Raw genomic sequence first — 22,001 nt, forward strand, 5'->3', positions numbered from 1 at the left:
TTGTGATATCAATATGTGCTCAATTTTACTAATGTTTAAACATAAATTTGCATCATTTTATCATAAAATTTTGAATGTAAGTATTACATTCCTTCACTTTTACTCTTGCTATTTTAGGTGCAATTTTAAAAAGGTATTATCACACTTAATCATTCACAAAGTTTTGAAGGGTTAAATTTATTAGTCTTCATATATTCTTGTTCTTAACTTTAGGGGTCTAATTTGAGAAAATATCAAAGTTTTATGGATAGACTATTCCCTTTTAAGTTTTTAAGCATAACCACGCACGTTCCATATTATGACGCAACACCACAAAATTGACAAATTATAGCGTAAAGTCCTCTTTTTCATAGTACTACTCCATTATCCGTTCGCGCCACTATACGCACAGAGCGGCGATGGTTGTTGGAGGAGCAGTAGCAGATTGCCTTTCTAAATGTGGAACTTCGTTTGTCGCGAGGTCTTCTTCATCATCATTTTACGGAATTGGTTCAAGTCTTAGTCTGAATTCGAATCTACCTTGTCCAATTAGACCTCGTCGAGCTGTTGGATTATGTGTTGCTAGTTTGATCACGAATTCCGATTCGTTCGAAGTTGGAAAGCTTATCGGTAGCTATGGCTTCATGAATGTCACCAGGTAAGTGTGTGGACGGGCACTCGAACTCGGACTATATTTTTGTAAATAGATAATTGAGTCATTATATTTCTGTAGTATTTCCTAGGTCAAGGTGTAAGTGTTTAGTTTTAAAATACATGAGGTCTGAGTCATATTACTAGAGTGTTTAGCGTAATTTATTCTCTTAATTTTAACTAGTTATAGACGTACATTCATTTTCTTTCCTATGATGCATTTTCTTTTCTCGAGTTTGTACCATTTAATTTTCTTATTTTTTTTTGTTATAGTTACTCGGGCCTCCAATCTGGAATGGGGATGGATTATGCGGTATCAGAAGATATAGGGAGCTTTAAAGTACAAGATATTGGAGAAGGAAATGTCACGATCAGGTGGAAATTCCTTTTTGGGATTATATGTTTACGAAATTGTTGAATTTGGATAAAGTAGTTTATAGTAGGTTGTTGTTACCTTTAATCTTGCTGCTGATACTATCATCCGCAGTTCCTTTGCAGGCTTTATGAAGGAAGAGTAGCTCAAGGTCCACTTAGAGGAACTCGGGTCATTTTTAAGGTGATTGCCTTTGCCATTCTTTTCTATGTTGTTGTTTTGATAGTCTGACTTGTTTCACAAATTGAAGCTCTTTCTTTGCTGAATAACATTTGCACAGCTCAGATTTTACTTGCTTTCAAGTGATGATTTGGTGATATGAATGTTTAGGTTATTTTCTTCTACTTCCTGTGACAGAACTCATGCTACTATGTCTGAGTAGGATAACGGATATCTACAAGCGGATGTAACAAACTTGGGAATCTTTCCCGCTGTTAAATGTTTTTGGAAAAACCTTGTTCTTTGCTTAACCATGTTTGACTTCCCTTTTGGCGAGCTTCATCTTCTCCCGTGGTTATGCTCTTTTACATATCTTACTCCTTGTTGTCTTTTCACAAAGAAAAGAATGTGAATCTAAGTTATTGCTTTCAAAGTATGATCATTGCTAGTGGCAAGCTAGCAATGTAAACAAGACGATCCAAAAAATACAAGAATATCCAACTTGGAAATTGAACCTGTGACCTAAAGCAATTTTTGAACCCTCTTTGCCACTACACTAAAATCTTCCCTCAGGACAATCTCAACAGAAGAAACACACACAGTAGGATATTAAGGCAAATACATTATACAGATACACAGAAGATAGTTTAACTCAAAATTTGTACCTTTGATGTTAGCTTCCTCTCTAAGCTTCTTCAGCAGCCTCTTTATCGTAAGTCTTATTTTCCCCTACCTCTCATAGAATTTTCATATGACAAGAAAGGTTATATGATGCAGGTATATCCTGGAAAACAAGTTGGTGGAAGTGAGGCTGACATGATGGCTGCGAATGAGCTTAATGCTCATGCTTCCCTTCAAGTAATATTATAATTCTTTGGTTGAATCTCTAGCATTTACGGAGTTATCTTGTTGGATCATTGTTGGTCGAATACTTCAAATAAGATCCTTTTCATTTTTAATATTTCACAGAGCAGTCCAAAAGATTTCTGCAAGCATATTCAAATACTTGTAGGAGGATTTGAGACAAATACTGGGGAGCAGGTATGTTATGTTTTTTGTCAGTTGTAGGCAGATTAGATGTGAAATTCTTGCTTTTGGCTTATGTTTCTGATGACATCACCGAAATTTTTGGGCTTTCTCAGTGGCTTGCTTTTAGGGATAATGGAAAATATAGTGCTGCAGATTATGCTAAAATTACTAGTGAAAAAATGGCAAAAGTGATTGCTGGAGGAGAACAGAGATTGTGGAACCCCTTTGAGCAGGATCAGACCATAAAACGCAGAAGATATTTTGTTATTAGGCTGCTTCATGGGGCTATGAGAGGTCTGTCCTATATGCATGACAATGACAGACTACACCAAAGTCTTGGTCCTGCTTCTGTTGTCCTAAAGTAGGTTTTTGAGACCACTTCTCCTTTTTTTCCTTTCATTTGGCTCTTCTGTTTTTGGGGCTAGGGTGGAGGGTTGTTCCATAAACATTAATGCCTCTAGCTGAATCATGATTTTGTTGCAAACTACCAGTACAGTTGTTGAGAAAGATGCTGCATATCTAGTTCCTCAGCTCCGTGATCTCGCCTTCTCTGTTGATATAAGGTATCCCCATTACATAACTTGCTCGTGTGATACCACTTTCCCCTGTAATGATGACCTAACTATGCTTGTGTTGACTATCTATGAAAAATATACTACTCCATTTGATTACAGTTTACTGTTAAATGCTGGAAAAGCTGAAAATTCATTTTGTTTCTTTTTTGCTGACTGTAATACAATTTAGCTTGTCAAGGATTGGTTGATATGTGAAGTAGTAATTGGTAAATACTCTTCTGTTCTGTTTTACTTTTTGCTATTCATACCTTTTGAGGTTCTTCTGACTACTTCCTTAAGGAGTATCTTCCAAATTCGCTAGAGACAAGCAATTCACATAAAAGCAACTGTAGTTTAATTGATTTCATTACTTGTTCCCCTTATGACAGCCATATGGCGACATTTTCTTCTCAGATAATTGGGTAGTGAAGGTGGCGAGAGAAAAATGAAATCAAGATAGCTATATGACCGGCTGACATTCTATAACCATTTGCCTTTACAGCTATTCTAAACTTGAAGATCGTCCTAATATCCTGTCAGAAGGACTTTGGAGACGGGCATCTGTTTCTGGAGCGTCTAGTCCTTTGGAGAGAAGAGCTTTTGGAATAGCAGATGACATGTACATTCCATGAGTGCAATAGTTTCTCGTTGGAAACAATCTTAGGTTGCTCATATTAAACGTTTTGCTATTTGCAGATTTGAAGCTGGACTTCTTTTTGCTTATTTAGCATTTATTCCATTTTGTCAAGCAGGAGTCATGGACAGCCTATCATTGCGGGTTTGTGCCCTTTATAACTATGTAACTGTTTTACCTTCTGCTCTTATATGGTGACTGGAGCTAATTACTGTCCTCTGTTATTCTTCTGTCATGCCCTTGCAGAGGCTCCTGGAAAATACTTTTCAACTTGATCTTCAAGCTGCAAGGGAGTAAGAGAACTCACTTCGAATTATATGGTTTGAAATAACACGTAAATGGAGACAGACTTAAGGTCATAAAATGGCTATGAAGAGAAAGGGGGAATTTATATAAGATGTTACATTGACTTGGTTATCGTGTTTTGTTGACCGACAAAGTTTAAGGCCATAGTTAGGAGCTGTAGAGATATAGGGGCTGGAAGGCATGTAAATGCGCTTCCACCCCCAAACCACGAGAGAGGGAGGGGGGGGGAGGCAAAAAAAATTGTAGCTATGATCTAGTTAAGTTTGTTGGTAGCCCCTCGAACAATAACCAAGTCTAGCTAGGGTTTGATGTCAGTTAAGAGATTGTTGATTGACACTGTTTTTCCATAGTACATTTCTCACCTTCTTGAGTCGATTATGAACATTACAAAATCATCAGTTTTTATCAAGGACCATTCGCACTAGGTTTCTTAACTTATTTTTGACAGGTATTGTTCTGCTGATGATCGCCTGCTAGAAGCAGTCAAGTTTCTTGATCTAGGTGATGGTGCTGGCTGGGAGTTACTGCAGGTAGAATATCTCAACTGTTGCAACCATTCGTGTTCGCTTTCCATATTATTTTAATGAGTCTGCAAAAGACATGAAGCACTGTGACTATGAGGAATACCTTAAAGTTTGTCTTAGTTTCAATACCACTCGCTTGTTCCATTTCAAGTTCTTTCATATTAGCACTTAATGAGTTGGCCGAAGAAAATTTAGTAGTGGAAACTTTCCTTAGTATAAATTTCAGGCCACTCATTGTTCCCTTTCAATTTTCCATATTTGTTTGAGCTGTGAAATATGTGTATGAGCGCGCACGCTTGCATTTGTTTAGTCTGTAGGTCTACTAAATTTGAGTTTTTGGGTTATTTTACTATGCAGGCAATGCTTAATCGTGACTACCGTGGGAGGCCAATTGCAGAAGCTGTAGTAAACCATCGATTCCTGAGTGGTACTTTCCTATGAAATCACACAGAATTTGAGTCGTACATATTGAGTGCTGATCGGTAAGGAGGCGAGGACCCACAGCATAAAACTAATATGCTCTTACCATGTATGTTGTAAACTTGTAATGTTGCCAATTTTTGTAATTCAAATCCTTATTTTGATATATTATCCGAGCAACATGATATGAAGTTCCAATCCAACTAAACAAGGTTGAGGTGGGTTAATGAACCACCCTTAACTTTGATATTGAATCATGTAAAGTTCTTCCAAATAATGAAACTATTGCACGAACTCGTGAAATATTAAACAAGATGTTGCATTATAAATTCCTTTCAGTTTCACTGCAGAGTGCTTTTTCCCCCACCTAGTTTCACTGCAAACTACCCTTTACTTCAAATGATTGTCTTGAGTCTACTTCGACGGTTTGACTGTCAAATTACTCTAATGTTTCTACCACTTTGGAATTGAAACTTTAACAACTTGACACTATTTATATCACTATTTAGCCAGCGCCTATCATTATTTCCTCATTTTTAATGAATTGATGTTGAAATCACTCCAAAATTTAGTCAACTTGATTATCAAAGTCAAACGTAGCTTGTTTGCTTAAAGATTTTAGATCACCTTGTGTGTATTTAACTTCAATTTTGATGTGCTTGAAAATCTAGATCGTAACCATGAAATAAAAAAATAAAAAAATCAGATTGTAACGGCTCAAATTAGAAGGTTCCGATCTTCGTGTCCCATTATTTGGTTAATATCGGAATAAACTTTACTTTCTAATCAACTAGTATTTGGGAATTGGGCGCACCTAATGTGTGCATACATCATGACAATTATACAGGGGCAAGGGTGTCAATGGTTCGGTTTGGCCGGTTATTTTATAAAATTAGTATCATACCAATTTTCGGTTATTCTATTATGTATAACCAAAATTAAACTTTTCGAAACCGTCCCAATCATGTCGGTTTCTCTTCGGTATCGGTACGGTTCAATTAATTTTCTGTATTTTTTTTAAATATCATATAGAATTCACCAATAGAAGTAGAATGCAATAATATATGTTCTTTTACAGGACGTAACAAAACTTTCTAGACATTTTTACTGCTAAAGGGTGATGAACTAAAAAAAATGAAAGATGGTTAGAATATAGATCCATCAACTATTCTACAACAGCATAAAAGAAACCAAGCAAAGGCAAAGAAAATATAAATCACACGAGTGGAAAGATATTAACCAAGTTAGGACTCAAGAATAAAGTCTATAGAAAATTAAATATTCAAAAAGATAAATCTAAATTATATGAAAGAAAACTTATTCAATACATTGTAGTTTGCTTCTCATGATCGCTAGAATATTTTTTGTCTTGCTAAGATACTTGAAATAACTTAGTCTAAGTAGAAGTAGCATAATAGGTTTTAGGAATTAGTATTTTGAGTTTAATTACTTATTGACTTGTAACAGTTTTCATAATTTCGAGGCCCAAAGAAAAATTTAATGCATTATTATTTTTAAACTTACTATATAAATATTTTTTTCCACATGTAAAATTTATTCGGTACGGTTCGGTATTTTTTTGATTTATTTTTATAAAATAAAATACCTACCCTAATTATCAGTGCGGTTATAGATTTATATAAAAACCTACGGTTTTTAAAAAAAAAAACTAAAAATCGATTTCGTGCGCTACGGTTCAATCGGTTTAGTCGGTTTTCGAATATCCAATGACACCTCTAGATAGGGGGAAACATGGAAGTTATTGTTTTGCTAGTAACACCAATTACCTTGTAACTAGATGTATTAGTAGATTTTCATTATCACTTATATCATGTATAAAATTGAAGTTCCAAATTTTGATGTTTAGTTAGATGGCATCATATAAATTGAACAAAAAAGTAACTTTTAGTAAAATCTTATTTAAGTAATTTAATAAAGTACAAATATATAGAAATTAATTGTGATTAAGTTACATGATTTGACGTAAACACTTTAACAACGGCCTATTATTATTTTCAATATCACTCGACAAGAATGTCAAATTAACCAAAAATCGAATTCGAATAGAGAAAGGGGCAAAAGAGACATTTTGATGCACCGGCGAGTTGTGTCGCCGAGTCAGAGTCGTTGACCGGAACAAAATTAAAAGAAGGCTTTTTAGCGTCGATAAAGAATCCGTCCAAAGGATTTTTCACTTCGACGAAAGAGAAAGGAATTTTTTAAAAACTCTCTCTGATTTTTCCGATTTCTTATCCCTGCAAATTGCAATTCACATCTCATATCCCATTTTCTTGCTTCAGCTGGCGCACCACAGGTAATTATTTCTGCTGATCTGACAATTTACATGGTTTTATAGGGATCAATTTTTATTTTATTTTTTGCTATAAAAATCATAAAATTCGATTCTTTCTTCGTATCCCCTATGTGGGTTTCTATTTGTTCCACTGCTGTTAGCGTGTTCCATTTGGTATTCTGTAGATTTTGTTTCGGTTTGAAAATTTTAGCTAAGCTTGGTAGTGAGTGGAACTTCTTTTACTCCAATTGAATTTGGTACCTTTTGGATTTTGTCTTTTTTATTCCTTTATGGGAAAATTTAGCTAAGTTCTGTATGTTATAAATGTAGTTTTTTTTCCTTGAGTTCAGTTGGTACTCTTTAGTTTCTTTTTTTGTTTGAAAAACTCAGCTAATAGTGTGTGATTTATGTCTGCACTAGAAATTTGCATAGGGTGAAGATTAGACTACAGGGCATAGCATTAGTTTCTGAATACCTTTTTTAGTGAATTAGAATTGGGACTCGCATTTGCTAGATAATCGTGCAGGATTTCGAAAGGCTTTTTATTGGTTCACCTCATTGTGTTCCCTTTTACTTTTCCCACTTGAAGTGAGAGTTAGAATCTAGAACCTGGTTCGAGTCGAACTGATTTTGAAGTTTGTTGTCAAATATGGAGTGAAATTCCCCAATTCTTACTGCCGGTTAAAGTTAACCTCCAACTTGGGAACCATGAAGCTTGATAAGATCTTTCATCATTTGAGTCTCCGAGTTCTTAGTGTTGCGGAAGTTGTAGATAATTATTTTCTATTGGTACTAATAATTCATTTGTATTAGCATACAAGAGAATCGTATATATAAGTTCTGAGCTTTGTAGATACTAGAGATTTGGATAAAAGCTCTTCTACTCAAGGAAAAAGCAAATGTGCTTCTTTGTGAACTTGCTCACCCTTGCGTCCTTTTTATTTTCTGTAGTACATATTTGGCATGCCGAAAGTTGCTGGAGCTACTATTACTAAAGGGCGTATTACTGGACACTTTTAGATTACTTTCTTTAGAGGTCTTGTTTTGCTACTACCTCACGTGTATAAAGGAATTGAGGAAGAGAAGAAATCACCTCCAGCCTGCAGAGACTAAATGGCCATTCTGGTTCATGGTGTATAGATGGAGGGAAGCCTTCTCAAACGAGCTTTACAGATACACCAAATTTTTGTCGGGGATTGATGCTAGATTGTGCAATGCAGAACCTCAAACTCTCCCACAATCCACTCATACATTATAGGCCTATAAGAACCTCTGATTTGGAAGTACTTCAGAAAATCCATGGAGATCTGTTCCCGATCAGGTCTGATTATTTCTTTCATGTTTGGTTCATTAAAGTAGTATGCTGTCAGATAATGTCTTGAATTTTTAAACTGGAATGTGCTCCATAACCAAAAGTTTTTGGTCTTTAAGGTAAACATCTCATTTTGTTAATAACTCTTTTTTTCTTTTCGGGTGCTTAGATATGAGTCTGAGTTCTTCCAAAATGTTGTTAATGGCCGGGGCATTGTTTCATGGGGAGCTGTTGATCGCAATCGGCCCAATGGGCAAAATGACGAACTTATTGGATTTGTGACTGCGCGGACTGTTCTAGCAAAAGACAGTGATGTGAGCCTTTCTGCTCTTTTACTCGTAGAATTTAGCCTTATAAAATTTTGTTGATTTTGAATCACATATATCTGTAGATAGAAGATTTTCTGAGATATGACTCATCGAGATCAGAGCAAACATTGATTTACATCTTGACACTGGGAGTTGCAGACTCCTATAAAAATCTCGGCATAGGTAAAGGCTTTGTTTTCCCGTTTACGCTCTTATTTCTACTTCTATCTCTCATTTTATGACTTACCAAATGCTCCGTACTTTTTGATTTTCAGCTAGTTCTCTAATTCACGAGGTCATAAAATATGCCTCGAACATCCCGACTTGTCGAGCAGTTTACCTACATGTGATCTCATATAATAACCCTGCCATATACTTGTACAAAAAGATGTACTTTCAATGTGTGAGGAGGCTACCTGCCTTTTATTTTATTAACGGTCAGCATTATGATGCGTACTTGTTCATCTACTATGTGAATGGTGGTCGCTCTCCTTGCTCACCTCTGTAAGTGCAGCCATCCCTTTTCCCTGAACTCACTTGATCAGAGGTTTCTCTTTCTTTATGATTGATTAATTTGTCATATGCGATAATTATCCTGGTAGAGAGATCATTTATCATTTATCATGGTTTTTCCTCAAGGTTCAAAAGAGTGTAGGTGGTGAAACTATATCATCTTTTCGGGAGTAAAGATATAAAGTGTCCTTGAGGATGACTTGTTATTCACAGTTTTCAGTATAATATCTTGGCTATAGGAGAGGACTTCAGTTAGAGGATCTGGTAGAAAGGACATTGAGCTAATCTGCTATTGCAAACTCGTGGACCACTACATTTTCCAATTTGTCCAATTTTCTATTGAGAGTTCAATATGCTTTATGGCTGCTTTGTGAATTTAAACTTGAAAAAATGGGGAAACCCTGGTAGAACTTACTCTGCTTATCTTTACCTTTCCTCTAGTTTGGCACTGCTCCTTGTTTGACTCAGTTTCAGTTAGGAAAAACACACTTGCACTTATTTGAGATGGGTAATCGGCTTCATGCATGTTTTAGTGGCAACTCCGTAGACTAAAAGAGCATTAAACATGTGAAATACGATTGAGTATTAGTTTTGGGGGTTGGAGGGATGAACACGGCTTCCTGCCCTCTTCTCAAAGTAATAGCCTGAGATTGATAGCACAATGTAGCCCAGGTTTCTAGTATACTTTAACTGCAAGGCAGATAGAGTAAAATTCACTCGGCAATCGAGAGAGCTTGGTGGTCTTAAGAATAGTTCCGGTGGGGGGATTCTCTTAAAAATAAAGGAGACGAATAGATCTAGTTCATCTTCATGTTAACGGAAGAGTGGATACAATATCACATAATCTGTTCAATATGTATTTCCTTTAGGAGGCTCATAAATAGCTAATAGCCTTGGAGGAAAAAGCAAAATATTAAATTGCTAAGTATTTTTTTTTTTGGGGGGGGGGGGGGGGGATAAAAGCTCGAGATACTGAAGTGCTGCAAAACAAGATCCAGCAACTTGACGGAGACAAATAGTGCTAGAGGAAATGGGCTTCTGTTTCCCACTTAGAAGGTGAAAGAATCAGTAGAAATGCATTAAATTTATAGCCCGTTTGGCTAAGCTGCAAAAATCAGCTTATTTTGAGAAGTGCTTTTCTCAAAAGTACTTTTGGTGATAAGCAGTTTGTGTTTGGCTAATTAGTTTGAAAAGCACTTCAGAGCAGCAATTAGTGTTTGACCAAACTTTAAAAAACTGCTTCTAAGTGTATTTTTCTCAAAAGTGCTTTTGGAGAGAAGCTACTTTTCTTTTGCTTCTGCTTCTCCTCAAATGCACTTTTTTCCTTCCAAAAGCTTGGCCAAACACCTCAATTTTTGGCCAAAAGTGCTTTTGGCCTAATAAAAGCACTTTTGGCCGAAAAGAAGCTTGGCCAAACAGGCTATTAAGCATGGAGGTAAGATAGATTATCTACATCTATTATTTCTTCAATTATTGTAGCTTCATGCATTTTTCAGCTAGTGATCATCTTTATTGGTCTTTGTGACATGATAGTGGTAGTCGTATCTGCATTGTTTCACTTAATACTCCGCGTCAGTTAGATTACTGGGTGGGATAAAAGAAGGTGATAAACACTAATTTACATTTGCACATTTTCCTGTAATGAACAAGTAAGCTAGAATCTGGCATTGAATTGAAACAAATGATAGTTTGATTGTCCAGTCTAGGATTTGCTTTTCAAACACAACAGCAACAACAACAATTGCTACATCTCAATTCCAAGCTACTTTTCTAACAGATGTTACTTTAATACTTGGCAATTGCCCTTTTGAATTTCAGAGAGCTCGTTAAGCTTTTAGTTACTTGTGCAAAGAGTGGATTCAAGACGATGGCTGCCAAGCTCTGGACGAAAGAAGAGAGAAAGCCCTCCAAATGGCCAAAATCCAAGGAGTCTGGTTCCCTTCTCCCAACAAAACATAACAGGAGGATGTCAACCGAGGGTGCCGTGTCTCAATTTGTTTAATCTCTAGCTCCTGCAGTTTTCATGATACTGGAAATGGAACTAAAAGTAAGAAAGAAATGTCATTAGTCATCTATTTGTTTCTTATATAACTTTGGTGTTTTACCTGTACCTATAATAAACCTTCTGTCATCTTCTGTTCTTGTGATTTACTAGTTGATATGTATATTATTGTGAAAGGTCACCCAAGAAATTCAATAGTATGTATTGAGATTCTTTGTTTCATTCCTGTTTCGTTTGGTATGATGGATAAGGAAAAATAATCCTGGGATAAAAATTTAGTACCGTTTTATCCCTATTTTAGTTACTAATATTAGGTAAGTTATCCCAGGATTAAAAATAGTACTGGGATATCTTATACTTGTCAGAGGTGTAATAGTAATTCCCAGGATAAATTATTTCAGTATAAAATAGTAAAATTGACAATCTCAGGATTAGCAACATACCAAACAGTCAATAAGGAATAATACTAATCTCAATATAATAATTTCAGCATAACTTAGGTTTCAAACCGACTCCTTACTTTCTTCTTTAACTTTTCTTGCTGCTGTGATTCAGGAAATGCTCAAAAATCATATATTGTGCCTCTGACAAGAATCAGATGCCACTATGAAAGGAAAACTTTAGAAAAGTTGGTGACAAAGAATGATCATTGCACGTTGAAACTCATGAAAGTTATGAAGTTTGAAACATTAAACATATATATGTATTATAATATAATATATGGTTACGTAAAAAGGTATTGGTAGGTCAACTGCGCAATTTCGTCACTCGAAGAGCAGTTGAGCGTTCTTCCTCGATTCATTCAACGGCGGAACAATCACATTATATCGGACGCACATTATAGGTTGAGGGGTCACCGGCGCCCGAAAACTTTGACAAAACCTCCATATATATTGCAAATGTCTTCAAAAATAGTCAGATATTAGCATAGGCCCCCGTATCAATCTTTATGAGCAATTATAAATTTAATTAAATGTCATAATGCTCCGGACCGTCGAATCCCGGGTCTGCCTCTGAAGTTAATTACGGATTCGACAGAATTCATTATATAAAATGTAGAAGTTGCATATAAAATAGTTTAATTCACGATAGTAATATATTTATATATTATAGTTCTAGCATAACTAGCAAGCATATGAACAAAATAACTAAGCATAAACCATCGGCAGCCTTAATGTAGTCATAGCAACCTCTTGCTTTCATGTCTAATTCAAGAACTTAACTAAAAAGACAGTTCCAGCAAATTACAAAGAAAATTAATCCAAAACTTGAAAACCAGTCTCATCATTTCTCAACGTGGTCAAACATTTAAATAACCGTTTCACGTCGGAACTGCTATGATGCACGTAGTTCGGGAGAGTTTTTGTTGGGTTTTTGAATTCTATATATATATATATATATATATATAAAGGTGTTAATAAAACTATTAAGAAATCATATTTCATGAAAAGGTATTTCCAAATGAAGAACCTTTTCACATATATAGTACCCAATTTTACGACTTAGTAATAGTCATAATATAAATACTCTCTCAGGCTCTCACAAGATATTTCTTTGTATTTTGAGATTCAATCAGCATATATATGTACGTAATTGGGGTGACAATTAGATTACTCATTATTAATTATTCATAATGTGTCTGCTTTATTTAAATACTTTCTCTAACTTATTTATTATTTTATAATTATCACGTTATAGAAGCATCCAAATTGACTTGTAATTACAAGAATGATTTTATAATAAGTCGTTAGAAGTTAGAAATAAATTGGTTCGGTAGTTCGTCCCAAAAGACAATAAGGGTTTCGTGAGCTCCTGAACTTTTGATATAGCACACAAACAGAAAGATACAGTTATGCAAATTCTATATTAATCCATGGTAAATTAAACTGAAATTTCCCAACAAGATAATGTATTAAACTGTCCGATATCATCTACAAGTTTAAACTGCTAAAATTTTAAATTCGAGTCTCTAAGCAAATATCGATATAGACAGATGTTTTGAGTTAAATATAAATAAATAAAAAAATTCACATTGTAACATTTTTAATCTTCTAGGACAGATAATTTTACAATTTGATGCAAACATGGTAATTCCACTAGTTTCAAAGAAATTAAGTGTTTAACTTAAACAAGTTGTAATATACACTTTGAGAAGACTTTTTCTTGACTTTGTCTCCTAATGTTCTACATAGAGAGTGTAATATATAGCGTAAAGCGTACACAAATACCTGCGTTGCGTTGCATAACTTGTCCCGCTAGCCTTGTGGTAAAGAAAAATTGAAGTCAATCTATACCAACTTTGAACTATAACACAAAGAAATTACCATTGAGCTCAAGTTAGTTAAACCTAAGGTTAGTGTTTTTCCCCTTAATATGCTGTTTTATTATTATTATTTATCGGCATATTTTGTGTTCAAGGATTGTGAAATAAATGAATAAAAATAACCATGAAGATAGGTTTGCTAAATTAACAAGACGTCCATCTTTTAACCTATATCAAAAATATGAAAGAATTTGAGCATCTAATTTGCCTTAAGGTCAGCGGTGTTTGTAAAATAATTTTGTGTAAGGTGCATGTCGACATATATATTATCATAATTCGGCCTGTACACGATTTTGAGTCTGTGAATGTTGGGTTTTACTATAAGCCTGTACTTAATTTTTATCCTAAATTGATGTTTAAATTTACTTTGTATTGATGTCGATTGTTTTTTTTTTTTGTGTATTGTTACAATAATAATTACGTCTTAATCTCAAGCAAGTTGTGGTCGATTATATGAATCTTCAGTAATCATATTTATTCATTTACATTCATCTCATGCTAACGTTACACAAAATATTATTTTCACACATGCATGCATGCACACAAACACCACACACACATATATATTAATTAATTATTTAGCAAAATAGTGTTAGATGATACCCCTTAATTCAAATGTTCTTTGGTAATGATCACTAGTATCCAAAAACAGTTCTTAGTTCCCATCTAAGGTTTTAGTGCAAGTAGAGTTACTTGATACATACATACGCGGGAAATAATAGATATCTGATAGAATAGTTGAGGTGCGCGCAAGTTGACGTGTACTGTTACGCAACGCCTTCTTGATGATCTTTGGAAGGGCAACGTAAGGCTAAGCAACCGATGTCAGTGCGGTTGTTGTCCGCCAATGAGGTCCTCGCCGCACGCTAGACTAGATTGTCAGTGCCGTGCGGGAAAACCAATGTCGTGAGCAATTGCGGAAGCTGAGAGAGAATTGGGTTTTGAATGCTGATGATGATTTTATTGATGACTGAAAATGATGATTACAATGATGTGGTGTCGAGGGGGAGAGACACCAGAAAATGCTGATTGAAATGTTTGATTGTTTGGTCCCCCTTAATAATGCTTAAAAAAAATAAACCAACATTACAAGACTAGTCCTTCAAAACCCAATTCTCTCTCAGCTTCCGCAATTGCTCACGACATTGGTTTTCCCGCACGGCACTGACAATCTAGTCTAGCGTGCGGCGAGGACCTCATTGGCGGACAGCAACCGCACTGACATCGGTTGCTTAGCCTTACGTTGCCCTTCCAAAGATCATCAGGAAGGCGTTGCGTAACAGTTGGTATCAGAGCCTAGGCTCGACATCGGACGAGGGAACATTTGCCATCATCACCATTTCTGACCATGGTGAATCATGGGGAGCGTCTAGCATCCCTAGAAGAGACGGTTGACCGATTACGACCCATCGTAGAAACGGTGCCTGATCAAAGCAACAACCTAGTGCAAAGGTTGGACGACCTGGACCGCCGAATGCGGCAGGCCGAAAATGACATTGCAAACATCAGTCGTGACTCCGACGAGGACCGACAAACGGTAGCCATTGAAACTGCCAATATTCATGGCAAATTTGAGGACCTCCAACAGGAGCGTGCCGACGATACATAAAGCTCACATATATCCAAAGTGTATGAGAAAGATCAGCAGAATTTGATGATATGAGTGGTCTAAAAAAAGGTCCTTGGACTCCTGAAGAAGATCAAAAGCTAGTTGATTACATCCACAAAAATGGCCATGGAAATTGGAGTGCTCTTCCTAAACTTGCTGGACTTAATCGCTGTGGAAAAAGCTGCCGCCTTAGGTGGACTAATTATCTCAGGCCTGATATCAAGAGAGGCAAATTCTCTGAAGATGAAGAAAAACTCATCGTCAAACTCCATTCACTCCTCGGTAACAAGTACGTAATATGGACTATGTACTACTCGTTCCGTTTCACTTTGTTTGACATTATTTTCTTATTAGTCCGATCTGTTCTAAAAAAAATGATACTACATTTCTATGTTTTCTTAATGAGAAGCTTTACAACCATAAAAATATTATGGTATGTTTACGACTATAAGTTTCAAAAGTCTTAAAACCACAGAAATGTTAAGTATGATGTGTTTAACACCACAAATATTGAGAAGTTATAGTACATACACTCAAACCTCTCTATAACAACCTCATTTTTTCTGGATTTTTTTGGTTGTTATATAGCAAAGTGTTGTTATGGAGAACATATATCATAAAATAGCATGAAAATTGGTTCCATAAAAACTTGGATTTTATAGTGAATTGTTGTTATATAGCGATGTTGTTATAGAAAGTTCTGACTGTAGTAATTTTTATTTTTAAACTTCATGTCAAGTTAAACTATGCAACATGAAACATAAGGGTATAAATCTCTTAGATTCACTGATGGAATTAACTGTATTATTGACACCCCTAAGTTTATTTTGTTGCAGATGGTCAGCAATTGCAACACGTCTACCGGGACGAACTGATAATGAGATCAAGAATTACTGGAATACTCATTTGAGAAAGAAACTTCTGCAAATGGGAATTGACCCGGTAACTCATAGGCCAAGAACTGATCATATCAACCTTTTTAATGCCTTAATTGGGAATTTGCCTCCTCAACTTCTTGCTGCTATTACTTCCAATTATATCGATATTAATAATATTGATATGAATATTCTCACCAACTTCTTGTTTTCAGATACGGCTCAACTAATTCACCAAATCCAATTGTTACAGAACTCTAGCTTATTAGTTAATTCTCTAATTAGAAATGCCACTGCAACAACTTCTCCCTTAAATATAGAAGCTTTGAGCCAAATTTTAGGGTCACAGAATCAGATTCAAGAGTACAACTCTACCTTAATGAATAACCAGCAATTTCTATCCAATAGTAGTAGTGACTCATTAACTGATTTTGGTCTCAATTCCTCAAATGTACATGCAGAATTCACACATGCAAATAATTTTTCTGGTAAATTAGATTATCAGGAAATTAATGACACTAAATTAGGAGGTGATCAACTGATGCGCCTGAGTGGCACATGTAGCACGTCATCAAGTGTTACTGGAAGTGAAAATCAAATGAAAAATATCAGTAAAATGCATAACGAGAACAACACCAGCGATATTTACCCGAAACAAGAACTGATAATGCAGCCTTCATCTGCATCAACGTCCACATTTGAACCCTGGGGACAAATTATGGGTGATGAAGAAGCAAACGACTCTTACTGGAGAGACATTATTGAGTAAGTTCTGTTTTTAGTACGTACTATAGCATTTAATTTTGAATTTAACTTCTATACACGACATACGATGAAAAGATTTCTTACACTATAAGGTTACATAAAAGATACTACATGTTTTTGTTCATCATAAGTAAACCTGCATGTTGAAATATATTCGTGGCGTTAAATTTTTTTCAACTGTCGATGTATTATTCATAGTTTAATTAAATTGATGTTTTTACTAATTCTTTATGTTGTTTAATTCTTGCAGCCAAGCTTCAAGAATCCATGACCGCTACTCACCTTGAATTGCTTTGGTTGCATATTAGAGCGACGGAATATTGAGACACTTTCTGTTTTTGCTGCTACCATTTTTTGGTTTTTTTTCTTCTGTAAATTAAAATATTTTGAATTTTCATTAATTGGCGTGCAGTTTCTGGTTTCCATTGTATCAGAGGTGTTTTTTTTTTTTTTTTTGGTACTTAATAAACCTAGACTCGAAAAAAATCCATTTCTCCTTAAATTTGGAAAAGTGGAGTATAAATATCGACGGTATATATATGCTTTAATTTATCTTCGTGTAATGAATAAATTATCTACTTGTGCTGGATATGATACATACAGTTATTTAAAAGTGCGCAGTATCGTTCAGGATCCAATATCATGTTTAACTAATAATTTTAGGATTTAACTAATATAAAGAAAGTTTACACTATATATGTAAATTTACCTTTTTGTGGCATGTTACATACCTTGTTTTCGAAGATACTAATTCCACAAATATATGGATTTTAAGACTGTTAATTCTCGTTCTAGTTAACCAGACATAATTAAGCTCAAAGGATAACATTAGAAGCTAATTAAACCCATTTAGCCACGAGAAAAAACAAGCGAGATCATAATATTAATTGGTAGGTAATATTGTTGAACTGATAAAACAATTAACCACTCCACCAACCATTACCAAATACTATGGGTAGATCGATTTCATTGAATATGAAGTATGTTTGAATCTTCTTTTTCTTTAAATTCTTCAAATCAGTTCTTTTAGAAGTTTCCACATATTAAGACTATAGTAACACGAGCATTTGAAATTTCCTATTAGACGAAGTAATTATTAAAGAGGAGCAACTCAAGGATCTCTTTCAATTATTTAAGTTTTCACATATTAAGACTATAGTGGAAGAAAATATAATACTGCTCAACGAGAGGAGTTATGAGACTGTATATATGGAGTTGTAAGTTGCAACAGAGCAGCACGACATTAATAATAGAGAGCTTTGTTTAAAAGTGTAATTGGGAATAATTAGAGCATGGCAGTATAAAATTGATAAGCTTTTTTCTTTCTAAATATATATGGGAATTAATATGTAATCAAAATCAGACAACTCGATCATAGCTTTGTTCAAAACAAAGTATAACTAGGAATAAGCAAAAGGGTGAGAATACGCTTGGGAAAATCTTACTTTCCTTTAATTTTTGCATGTTTTTAAATTGTATTTGGTGGCCAGGTTTTTATGTTTGCATGTAACGAGTCTCTACATGCAAATTAAAGAATATATTGTCGAAGGTCGTTTGAGTCATTGATGCTGCCAAGAACTTGTGTTCCCACTTTAACAATTGTATCTTATAAGGAATCCATATATGTAATTCAATTTTGATCGACGTAGAATTCTACAGGTTTCTTTTTCCTTCCTCTTGGTCATTAATTATATATAACTAACTCTTGGGTTGCAATTTAAAAGTACGATATATAACTAATTCTTTTTCCTTCCTCTGGTCATGCAAATTTACGCTGGCTCCTTTGACCTACCTAACAATGCATATGAAAATTTTTATCTACATATTTTAAGGTAATGATCAATAGAAAAGGTCGCTAACATGAGCAAGTTCCCCTAAGCTATGTATAACCACAATCGTGCAAATTTACATTCCACTAATATATTACTGTTGGGATTGAAGTTTGGTGAATGGGAAATGAAGGAAAGAAAGTAAAGGGTGTTGATACCCAATTTTTTTCTATATATTTTTAATATGCAAAAATACTTTCAAAATAGCATATATATGCATATATAAGCATGCACAAGATTGTTATAATTTTCCCATAATTTTAAAGATTTTAAATTGATTTATTTCCTTCCCTTTTACTGATAAAATCCTCAATAATTATCCATCAAATTATTGTTGGGGTGATTTAGTCATTTAAATTCTATATTTATGCGAAAATATTGTTAAAATATTTTTTGTGTATTTTTATAATTGCATTTTGTATTTTTAAAGCTAAATTGCATATAATTGCAATATTAGCCTTATTAATATATAATTACAATTATATGCATAAAATTGATCTTCTATATTTTTAAAATATTAAATATCTATCTTAAATCATTTTAGTATACAAAATTATTTTTTCAGAAATTATATAGATTTTATAATAAATTATATAGGGATAAATTGGATATTTAAAACATAGCCAGATTTGCATTTTAATTTTAGCCTAATTTTAATCCAACCCCAGCCCAATTCCTAATCAGATTACCCGAACCAGGCCCTAATTACCCCTACCCGTCTAAAAGATCAATGGCTCTCGTCCGTTCTTACCTTTTTTAATCCTAAACGACCCCCTAACCCTATCTCATTCTCCCAAACCCGCCGCCTCTGTATTCTCTCATCTCCTCTCCTCTCTCAGTAACTCAACCTAACTCTAGCCCCTTTAACCGCCGACCTCTCTTCTCCGGTCTTCTCCGGTGATCTCCCATCAACTCCTAAGCCTTTGATGGCTCCTCTAATGCCACGCTTGCCTTCTCTAAGGTCTTCAAAGGCCCATGGCCACGCCGAATTGCACTTAGGGTTCGTCACTTGTCTGTTCTGGGCTACTCCAGTGTGATTTCGAGTAAAATCACACCGTATTTATTACGATCCTTGGGATTCTAGACAGGTTCTTTCATCTCTATTTGGGTTTCTTCTGAAACCCTAATTTCTATCTGTATCTCCTAGATCCGTACCAATTTAAAACGATTTGAGTTGGCTTCTTTGATGTTTTACAATATCCTTGGAACTCTTTACAATAACCATGTGATTTCAAGTGTTTTCATCTTCTTCTAAAATTAGGGTTTTCGAAACTTCTTCTAAAACTTTGTTTAAACTAATTCTTCATGTTTAAACTTCTATCTCTTGCATATTTCGACTGATTCTATGATTTTACTACCTTTTCAACTCGCCTATGTTGAAATCCAATTTTCTAAATTTCTTCGTCTGGTTCTGTGTATTAGCATGATTGCTCGTTTCTTGTTTGAGTTTCTGCGACTATCTTGCTTGAATATGTTCTTACTAAGTTTTTTATCACCTCTATATGTTTGTGTTCATCTTGACTGATCAATACTTGCCTCTTTGCTTGCTATGTTTGGTTACTCCTATCTCACTCTTTTTATATGTTAAAACTCTCTCTTTGATTGACTATGAACTCCTTGTTTCTAGGCTTGATTTGAAAAACTTCTCTTTAGACCTTCGATTTTCCTGTTTAAACTTAGGAGCCCATGTTACTCTCCTTAAATCAGTAATTTCGAATCCTCGATTCCATGATTTACTATATGCTGATTTTCGATTATTTTCATATTCTGCAACTTTATTTTGTTTTCTTACCTTATTTGGTTAACTGAGTATTTTACTGATTCTTCATTACCTGTTTTCTTAATTGAACCTAGGTACTTACCCCTAATTGTCTGTTTTGTACCTTATGCTCTACTTGATTTCTTTCCTTAATCATTTCTGCCTATTACCGTTGGTTGATTACCCCTTAATTAAAGGAGTTCTTGCATTAATTTGATTCTGATTAGTATTTGGTTCCATAATTACTATGCTACTATGATTCTTGCCTTATTTTTTTCTAATTTCGAACTACTATATATACACACACTCTCATTAACACAAACACACAAACATTGGTTCAAAAAACTCTCTCTTACACGCTAAAAAGCTTTCTGCTCTCTTTTGTATCACTTACTACTGTCTAAAGTCAGCCGGCTGCAAGCCAACGCTGACTACTGGGTTCTCTTTTTCTTTGTGTTTACTACCCTTATACTGGTATTTTCCAATTTTAATTCAAGTCTCAAAAACAATATGTTTCTCCTATTACTTCAATTTGTCATATTTCTAATATGCCTTTACCTATGGTTTTGTTGCTCAACCTGCAATTAGCATGTCTACTTCATTGTCTTCTTTCTGCATGCTACATACCCCTTAGGATACCCTTCTAGTATGTCTTAATGTGTCTATGTTTCCCTGATCCCTGGCATGCCTCATTTCCCGTGTAAAGTAATTGGCTATCCTAAGCTTCTTGATTCTGTATTAACTCTACAGTTCATGCTATATTTTAAAAGCCTTGACCCCCCTTTTAAGGGCCCCTCTGGTTCTGTACCTATGTGTATATATGTTTACTATGTGCCCTATGCTTACCCCCAAATCCCCATTACCCCCTAAATGGATGTGTGCACCTGTCTGACTTCATGCATTGAAATGCTGATGAACTTCTTCTAGTTCTGTATTTGGTTTGGTTGATTGTTGATCACTTACCCTTTTCAAATTGTATTATTCAATAACTCCCAATGTGTTTTACAAAACACTTTCAAGCAAAATGTCTTTTAATGTTGTTTTCCTACTAAAACCTTTCAAATTGTGTCAAACACTATCACCCTACTCCTAAGTCCTTAGGTTCTCCCCCTCCAGTGTGTGTACTGCCTTGGGATCCTCTTGAGAACCCTCTGAACTCTGGCACACTGAGGCTGGCTCTTCCACACTGCACTTATTCAATTTGGTTACCAAGTTTAGGTGTGAGCACCGCCCGGGATCCTTGAGATCCTTAGGGAACTTTGACGCACCTAGACAATGATATTGTCTATGAAAGTGGCATTTGAGGCTGTTGGAAGCTTTGGAAAATCTGGGCCTATTTGTAGGCTCCCTATAGAATAACTTCTTATTTTTCTTATCTAATTATGTAATTCATTCATATGGTCTATAATAATTTGTAAACGAATATTGGGATAACTAGTGAAAAGGGTGGGTAGTTACATATTTGTGGGGTAATACGGGTATAAACCATGCCTATAGGACTTTATATTTTGCTATGATTGCCTTATCAAGTAGAAACCATGCACTATAGGACGTTATATTTTGCTATGTTAGAAATCATGCCTATAGATCTCAAGTGGTTCCAATAATAGAAATCATGTTATAGGTTTTAAAACCAACTTCACGAGTAGATACCATGCCTATAGGATATGGTTCAGTTCAACTTCTGTTATAAAGTGTTTACATGTGTGTTTTATTTGTCAGCATGCCTGCAAGTTCCTAAAAATCAGTTTTAAACAATTAGATATCATGCCTATATGGGACAA

The 22,001-nt window shown here is 35.0% G+C and overlaps 3 protein-coding genes across 3 annotated transcripts; all 3 read left to right on the forward strand.

Annotated features, from left to right (window-relative positions):
• Positions 1 to 316: 316 nt before the first annotated feature.
• Positions 317 to 4,820, forward strand: LOC104237800 (uncharacterized). The gene is made up of 12 exons (XM_009792023.2): positions 317 to 637; positions 904 to 1,005; positions 1,129 to 1,186; positions 1,940 to 2,020; positions 2,132 to 2,203; positions 2,305 to 2,552; positions 2,683 to 2,754; positions 3,248 to 3,364; positions 3,442 to 3,523; positions 3,626 to 3,672; positions 4,134 to 4,215; positions 4,567 to 4,820. The coding sequence occupies exons 1-12, from the start codon at positions 399 to 401 to the stop codon at positions 4,648 to 4,650; spliced, it is 1,284 nt and encodes a 427-aa protein (XP_009790325.1). The 5' UTR covers positions 317 to 398; the 3' UTR covers positions 4,651 to 4,820.
• Positions 4,821 to 6,797: 1,977 nt separating this feature from the next.
• Positions 6,798 to 11,279, forward strand: LOC104237803 (histone acetyltransferase MCC1). The gene is made up of 6 exons (XM_009792025.2): positions 6,798 to 6,943; positions 7,874 to 8,243; positions 8,404 to 8,548; positions 8,626 to 8,725; positions 8,818 to 9,046; positions 10,874 to 11,279. Exons 2-6 carry the CDS (start codon positions 8,122 to 8,124, stop codon positions 11,055 to 11,057), a joined length of 780 nt encoding a protein of 259 aa, XP_009790327.1. The 5' UTR covers positions 6,798 to 6,943; positions 7,874 to 8,121; the 3' UTR covers positions 11,058 to 11,279.
• Positions 11,280 to 14,986: 3,707 nt separating this feature from the next.
• Positions 14,987 to 17,062, forward strand: LOC104226190 (transcription factor MYB41-like). Its single transcript, XM_009778108.2, has 3 exons — positions 14,987 to 15,278; positions 15,826 to 16,629; positions 16,880 to 17,062. Exons 1-3 carry the CDS (start codon positions 15,040 to 15,042, stop codon positions 16,914 to 16,916), a joined length of 1,080 nt encoding a protein of 359 aa, XP_009776410.1. The 5' UTR covers positions 14,987 to 15,039; the 3' UTR covers positions 16,917 to 17,062.
• Positions 17,063 to 22,001: the final 4,939 nt, after the last annotated feature.

The sequence above is a fragment of the Nicotiana sylvestris genome, chromosome 3 (assembly GCF_000393655.2).
Source record: "Nicotiana sylvestris chromosome 3, ASM39365v2, whole genome shotgun sequence".
NCBI classification, from domain to species: Eukaryota; Viridiplantae; Streptophyta; class Magnoliopsida; order Solanales; family Solanaceae; genus Nicotiana; species Nicotiana sylvestris.

What these genes read in the sequence shown, in the direction of transcription:
- LOC104237800 (XM_009792023.2), top strand. Translation starts at nt 399, where the DNA reads ATGGTTGTTGGAGGAGCAGTAGCAGATTGCCTTTCTAAATGTGGAACT. An exon ending in CCTGCTTCTGTTGTCCTAAA is followed by an intron (nt 2,553 to 2,682) that starts GTAGGTTTTTGA and finishes GCAAACTACCAG; the next exon opens with TACAGTTGTTGAGAAAGATG. An exon ending in GCCTTCTCTGTTGATATAAG is followed by an intron (nt 2,755 to 3,247) that starts GTATCCCCATTA and finishes TTGCCTTTACAG; the next exon opens with CTATTCTAAACTTGAAGATC.
- LOC104226190 (XM_009778108.2), top strand. Translation starts at nt 15,040, where the DNA reads ATGAGTGGTCTAAAAAAAGGTCCTTGGACTCCTGAAGAAGATCAAAAG. An exon ending in CATTCACTCCTCGGTAACAA is followed by an intron (nt 15,279 to 15,825) that starts GTACGTAATATG and finishes ATTTTGTTGCAG; the next exon opens with ATGGTCAGCAATTGCAACAC. An exon ending in TACTGGAGAGACATTATTGA is followed by an intron (nt 16,630 to 16,879) that starts GTAAGTTCTGTT and finishes TAATTCTTGCAG; the next exon opens with CCAAGCTTCAAGAATCCATG.
- LOC104237803 (XM_009792025.2), top strand. Translation starts at nt 8,122, where the DNA reads ATGCTAGATTGTGCAATGCAGAACCTCAAACTCTCCCACAATCCACTC. An exon ending in CTATAAAAATCTCGGCATAG is followed by an intron (nt 8,726 to 8,817) that starts GTAAAGGCTTTG and finishes TTTGATTTTCAG; the next exon opens with CTAGTTCTCTAATTCACGAG. An exon ending in CGCTCTCCTTGCTCACCTCT is followed by an intron (nt 9,047 to 10,873) that starts GTAAGTGCAGCC and finishes TTTGAATTTCAG; the next exon opens with AGAGCTCGTTAAGCTTTTAG.